Source organism: Pogoniulus pusillus, chromosome 16 (genome assembly GCF_015220805.1).
Source record: "Pogoniulus pusillus isolate bPogPus1 chromosome 16, bPogPus1.pri, whole genome shotgun sequence".
In the NCBI taxonomy this organism is placed as follows: domain Eukaryota; kingdom Metazoa; phylum Chordata; class Aves; order Piciformes; family Lybiidae; genus Pogoniulus; species Pogoniulus pusillus.
Window position 1 is genome coordinate 16,429,155 of NC_087279.1, and position 6,863 is coordinate 16,436,017.

The 6,863-nt window shown below is 52.3% G+C and overlaps 1 protein-coding gene across 1 annotated transcript; it reads left to right on the forward strand.

The window, feature by feature from the left end:
* The first annotated feature begins 27 nt into the window (after window positions 1–27).
* On the forward strand, window positions 28–5,529 carry HMCES (5-hydroxymethylcytosine binding, ES cell specific). Its single transcript, XM_064156782.1, has 6 exons — window positions 28–290; window positions 2,110–2,253; window positions 2,547–2,666; window positions 3,221–3,381; window positions 3,804–3,996; window positions 4,403–5,529. Exons 1-6 carry the CDS (start codon window positions 108–110, stop codon window positions 4,607–4,609), a joined length of 1,008 nt encoding a protein of 335 aa, XP_064012852.1. The 5' UTR covers window positions 28–107; the 3' UTR covers window positions 4,610–5,529.
* Window positions 5,530–6,863: the final 1,334 nt, after the last annotated feature.

Consider the following 6,863-nt stretch of genomic DNA (forward strand, 5'->3'; position numbering starts at 1 on the left):
CGCCCCGCTCCCGCTGCGCTCCGCCCGCAGCCGCCTCCCGCCGGGGCGGGGCAGAGCGCTGCGCTAGCGAGGCCGCGTCCACTCGCGGCGTTCGCCGAGCTGGCGGGATGTGCGGGCGCACGGCCTGTTCCCTCGGGGCCGACAACCTCCGCCGGGCCTGCGCCTACCGCGACCGGCGGGGCCACCGGCGGCAGCCCGAGTGGATCCGAGCAGAAAGCTACCGGCCCTCGTACAACAAGGGCCCGCAGTCCAGCGGGCCGGTGTTGCTCTCCCGCCGGCACCTTCAGCAGGTAGGTGCCTCCCGCCCGTCCCGTTGCAACCCTGGGCCCACTACCTGTCTCCGCCAGCGACCTTTGGCCCTGGGCAACTGATTGCTGCCGGGCAAGAGCCTGCAGAATTGCTGTGAGCTCCGCGGCTTGGATCGGACGTTGCCTGAACGGTGGGAGTGGGGTTATGCCTCCCGGGGAGATGCGGTACCCAGTCTGGGAGGTAACGGCTTGCTTGGCGCCTCCTGGCTCGGTGTATGTGTCAGGTTCTGTGATTCCAAAGCTGTCTCTTCTTGTTAAACATTTACGTGTTCCTAAGGAAGGCAGCGAACCAGTGCTGCGCTTCAAGTGCGGTGTTGTATTTTCTGCAGAAATCGATACAGAAGTGATTAATTGGGGTAGAGTTTTTTCACAAATGCTGGGTTTATTCTGCTTTCCTGAGACACTTTTTTTTCATAACGCTGCTGAGGGCATCTGGGTCACTCTGCTAGGGGAAGGCAGAAATGAAAACAAGTTTTTAAAATCTCAACTTCAGAGCTGTAGAATAACCATTCACCTGCAGTGACCGTTACCCGCCTGATTGAGCCTCAGCAGACCTTCCCCAAGCAACCCGAGCAGCTCCTACAGCTGTTCGTGCATCTCCTTTGGCTTCCACATAAGAAGGCTGCCCAGTGAACTGCTGCTCTTTCATGTTCGGTGGGGTGAAGCTGGGTGTACTGAATTGGAACACCCCAATCTGTGCTCCCTCCACTCTTCCTCACTTGGCTGATGGGGCAGTGAAAAGGACTGATGCACTTCACAGCTGGTATTAATACAGGCACTGGGCTGGGGTACCTCGGTAGCACCGGGGATGCTGTGGGACATCCTTTGCACTCTTCTGCCTTAAGATCTTGCGTTCTCCCAAGAGCAGCTAAAAAGATTATGGAGTTGGGAGCGTGATACAGGTGAGGCTTGTGCGTCTGTTCAGCTGTAGGGACACAGATTCAGTGTGCTCATCTATAGGAGTTTCTAGCTTCAAAAGACTGGGCACATACACATCCATATATATATATAGGCGTATGTGTCTGTGTGTTTGTGTATATATATATATATATATATACACACACACATCTACTACATATGTCTGTATGTATATATGTGTCTACTGCAGTTCTTTGGGAGCACATGTCCCCTGGGACCTGACTTCCTCCAGCTGCGCACTGCTCAGGGCTGGCGGCTGCGGGCAGAAAGTGAGAATGAGCTAGGGAAGAAGTGAAAGCCACAAGCCCTTTCCATTGTCCAAAGGCAGGCAATATGCAAAGCATGGGGAGAAAGCGTGAACCAGGTCAGCAGGAGTCATGTTATTAAAATGAAGGTGAGGCTGATACCCTGTGAGACACGCACTGTAAAAGAGGAGCTCTGAGGATCTTGATATCAGCCCAGCGTGGCGGTTCACTCAAGAGCCTGTGTGTCCAGGCACTTCCCATTGAAGAACAACTGCATTCATTCCTCCAGAGAGCTGTTGGGTGAGTCTTACTGAGGCACACAGTTCCTTACTGCTGTAAAATACTCTTGTGCTTTCTGCTGAAGATCGATTCTTACAGGAAAGCCATTAAGAATATGCAAAGTGGGTATAACTGCACAGCCTGTGAGTGGCATCCCTGCAGAAAAGAAGAGTGTGCAAGAAGAAGAAAGACTAGGAGCCCAAACTCAGTTCTTGGCAAAGACACCATCATCTTCCCCACCTTGCAGGAGGGAACCACTTCTGCAGTGCTTCATGAAGCCCCTTTCTCGAGTGGTGAGGATGCTTCTAGTCTCTGGAAAGTGGCTCTGACCTGAAGTGTTCCTCTGTCTCGTTTGAAAGGATGCTGACTCCTCTGAGCGGGTCCTCATGGACATGCGCTGGGGCCTGATTCCCTCCTGGTTCAAAAAGGATGACCCTTCCAAGATGAAGTTCAATACCTCTAACTGCCGCAGTGACACCATGCTGGAGAAGTCCTCCTACAAAGTGAGTTGCTGCTGGCTTTGTGTCCAGCTTGGCGAGATCTTGTAGTTAGCAAAAGCAGAGCTGAAAAATCTCCCTAGCAAGTATCTTTGTGTACTGTGCTAGGGAGTACATCCCTGTACTGCAGAGTTGGCAGATTCCATTTAAACAGAAGAATGGAAAAGGCTGTTGCTGGTGAAGCTCATCTTTCATCACAGTGCTGGTGGTGGTAGTTTAGGGGAGCCCCAAGAGGGAGCAGGTGGTCTTGGGAGCCCCCATCATGCTGTTCACCACTTGCTTGTGTTTTCTCTCCCCAGAGTGCTCTCCTCAAGGGCAAGCGCTGTGTGGTCCTGGCAGATGGCTTCTACGAGTGGCAGCAGCAGAGTGGGGGGAAGCAGCCATATTTCATTTACTTCCCCCAGACCAAGGACACTATGGTAAGAAGTCCCTCACTGTATCTGAACACTCACAACCTGCCTTGTGGCCTTGCTCACTCCAGCTGCCCTGGGAAAAGCTCCCTTCCTTCCAGCTGTGCCCATCATTGGAGAGTCTCTGTTTGCCAGTGGGACTCTGTTGTGTGGTGGACTCAGCACTCTGGCATTCTTCCACGGCCAGTGGTCCCCACGCTGGCTGTAATCAGTGCTGCAGCATCCCTGCCGTCACGCTGTCTGCTCCCCACATGCCGGGTGTTTGCATGACTGGGCAACGCATCTCACAGGTGACTGGGCTGGCAGTTTCACTACCTCTTTCCTTTGGCTGAGCTGGTGGCTGGGATGTTCAGAATAGGACTTTTACATGGAAAGATGAGGTTCTTGGTACTTCTTCTGGAATCACCTCAAATTAATAGAAAGGCTCCTGAAAAGCCATCAGATTGGTTCAGTTCCTGATTCCAGATCTGAGTCACTGACATGCTATGGCACAGGCAAGTGTGTGATGTTTTGGCTGCCTATGGGCTGGCACTGACTACAGTGGTGGGGTCTCTCTCCTGCAGGCTGAAGGGAAGGAGGAAGATGAGGAATGGCAAGGATGGAGATTACTCACCATGGCTGGCATTTTTGACTGTTGGGAGCCACCAGCGGGAGGAGAAGTCCTTTACACTTACACCATCATCACCGTGGATGCCTCAAAGGATGTGAGCTTCATCCACCACAGGCAAGTGAGAGCAAGGGGGCTGCAAGGGGGAGGGATGAAGAAGGAAAACAGCCTTTGAACACCACTCTCGACAGTATGCAGGCAGGGCTCCCTGCCTGCTCCTGATGCCCTTGGAGGAAAATGCTGGGGTCACTGGCTGATGCCCTTTCCATGAATCACCATCCTTGTGCTGTGGCAGTCAAAGTTGGATCGCTCTCCCCTGACCAGTGCCTGGCAGTCAACCCCTCTATCTCTTCCAGCAAAGCAGCTACCTGGGCAAAGCAAACATGTGCTCTGCCTTGCAGAAGAGTATCCTGCTGCCTGGGTTTTTACCTTGTTTTCCCCTGATCTGCTGGTTCCTTGCTACCTTACAGGACTGGCTTTTGCTACCCATCTTTGCTATATTCATGCTGGGCTTCTGTTCTGACTGCCTTGTTCCCTAGGATGCCAGCCATCCTGGATGGGGATGAGGCTATCAGGAAATGGCTGGACTTTGCTGAGGTGCCAACCCAAGAAGCAGTTAAACTCATCCAGCCCACAGAGAATATAGTTTTCCACCCAGTATCCACCTTTGTCAACAGCATCCGCAACAACACACCTGAGTGTCTTGCACCCATCACACTGGGAGACAAGAAGGTGAGTGGTGGTGGCAGCTCAGCAGGGAAGAATTTGACTGTGTCGGTGTCCCTAAGCAGGGACAGTGTGGGCTGCAAAAGGGGAAGCAGCAGGCAGCATCTACAGGGTATGGTTGTGCATGATGCTGGAGTGCAGAGCCCCAGACAGCCTCTTTTCCCTCTGCTTTCAGAAACAAACTGTCATCACGTGCCAGGATTTCTCTGCCAAATGAGACAGATTCCATGTGAAATCAGGCTTGGAACAAGCCTGTTTCCAGCAGCCTGGGAAACCTCCCAGATGTGCCCTATCACAGGCAGAGCTTTTGCTCCAACCCCTGCATCCTGCTCTGTACCATCTCTCACAGTAGGCTTTGGTCCTGCTTTCACCATGCATCTGACTTCTGTCTCACTGTCTTTTATCTCTCTAGGAGGTTAGAACTACCTCAAGCAACAAAGTGATGCTGGGCTGGTTAAAAAGCTCCCAGGAGGGCTCTCCTCAGAAGAAAGAAAATGATTTGCCCAAGTGGACAAGTCAGTTCATCCACAGCCCTTCACCCAAGAAAACCAGTGCAGGTATCCTGCAGCAGTGGCTGGGGAAGGAGGGAGAGCCAGTTGCAAAGAAGCACAAGACTTAGGCAGCTGCTGGGATGGCTGGCCATCCTTTTCTCTGAATTTCCTAAGCAGAATGAGTGATGTGTTCTTTGGTAGGCTTTGCAGACTGGTGTTGAGATTCTCCTGGCCTCTCAGGCATTGATCCAGGTTGTTGCCTCTGTTATTCTCTTTTGTTAAAGGTTGCTGATTCTTTTTAAAGGTTTAGGCTTTGTCTTGTGGTGGCAGGAGTTAATATAACTTGATGGCCTCCCTCCCTGGTAGTCGCTCATGCCAAACAAAGATAAAGCCCTGAGAAGCATCTCAGTCTGCTGGGTAGGAGTACCTTCTGATAGTGTTCATAGTTCATGTCTCCTCCTGTTTTCTTTTCCCTCTTTATTCAGTATTAAACTGATACTTCTTTTCTATGTAATTCCATATTGATTCTGTTTAAATCCCTTCTTAATACTCTCGCCTTCAAAGTGTGGCTGCAGTACAGAGAAGCATGCAGTAAATACTCAGAGGAAACCCCAGGCTGGGAAGATTTACCAGAGCTGTCCTGCTCTGCATCAGAATCGCCACATTCATTCATGGCCCCTAAACAGAGATGTTTAAGTAGTGTCTGGGAGGAACCAAACTTTGCTTGGGTTTCCCTGTGGGTATCAGGGTTGGACAGGGTGTCTTGGTCACGTTGTTTGTGCAATCTTTTTGTTAATGGGATTTGAAGTCTTAGAGAGGATTTTCTTGATCTGTGGAGGGATGCGCTCTGCCTTGTTCATAAAGGTCGTTTCGTTAAAGCCCGGATAACCAAAGTGCCATTACAGAACAGCATAGGGCAGTTGTTTTTGAGGTCAGGGATTTCATAAACAGCCAGATGTTACAGACCAAAAGCCTTGCACTGTGTGGCTCTTGCTGGAAAGGAGTATTTCATTTGGTTTGGGAACAATAAATGGGATTAACTAGTTGACTGTGCAGTGCCCTTGTCTGTATGCCTGACTGTGCCTGTCCACTGCAGCCCCACTGCTTCTGTTCCACAGGCAGATCTTATATCTCCTCTCTGTCCACGGCTGAGCTTTCAGAGTATCAGCAGGGCCATGTTGCTGGAGCATTTCCATTTGCCAGTGGAAAATATTCCTCAGGGATTTAATTTGGATCTTTCCCTGGAGACCTACAAGGGCAGCTGTAGTCTGGACTCATCCCTGGGATGGGACAGGGGAGCCATAGGGCAGGCGCCTGGGGAGACCCAAGTGCTCTCAGAGCCAAATCCACTTCTGAATCCCTCACATGCCACAGAGGTGGCTAAGCCCAGAAGGTCTCCTGGTTCATGTAAAGCTGGGATGGTATTAGAATTTGTAGATAGAAAGCCTATTGCTATCTGGCTCCTCGTTGCTTTCACAGTGACTTGAGGCAAGAGAGTTGCCACATTAGCAACTCCTGGCACTGTAAATAGGTCTGCAGGTGCTGAGCTTGTCACCTTGATGCTTGTCCTCACAGAAGCCATAAGGAATGTTTTTCTCCTTGCCCAGCCATTGCTTCTCCAGGATAATGCCTCCAGCTCAGCTGCCTGGGCCTCGGAGACTCTTTTCCAAAGGGTGCTAGCTAATCTCCAGTTACTGTGGAGGATGCATTTTCCTGCTCTGGGGAACATTTTCCTTCATATGGGGAAGCAAGGGTGATGCAAAGATGAAGAGTGCAGATCATACCTCCAGGCTGCGGGGGTTTAGTGAGGTGTTATCACTGAAATACACCACCTTTAAACTGTTTGCAGCACTTCCTCCTACCTGACGAGGAGATAACTGCACTCAACCCAGGGTGCCCTGGCCCCTACAACTGGCCTGGGAGCAACTTTCCCCTCCGACGCATGATGCCCGGGGAGGGGAGTGGGAATTCTCCGGAGGCGGGTGTCACCTCCACCGAGGTGCCACTCCCCACCACCCTTGAGCATCCCCTGCGCCCGCAGGCCCTGGCACCCTCCCCCTAGAGACATCCCGCTGCCCGAGGTTTCGGGAAGGCAGAAGGGGCGGCTGGTGAGGAGCAGCGCTGTCGGGACACGCACGGGGCTTCCGGCCATCCCTTGGTCTCGGCGCAGACACGAAGGGTATGGGGAAGAGCTGACTGCAGCCAGGATCGTGAGCTGGAAGACCGTCGGAGCAACGGGCCGACCTGGGCCGCTCCCCGCCGGGCGCTGCCCTCGGCAGCAGCCTTGAGGCAGAGCCGGGGCGCTGAGAGCCCTATGCAAATCAGGAATCGAGGCGATGACCAATCACAGCCGCTCTGGCATCAGTAGTAGCCAATGGGAAG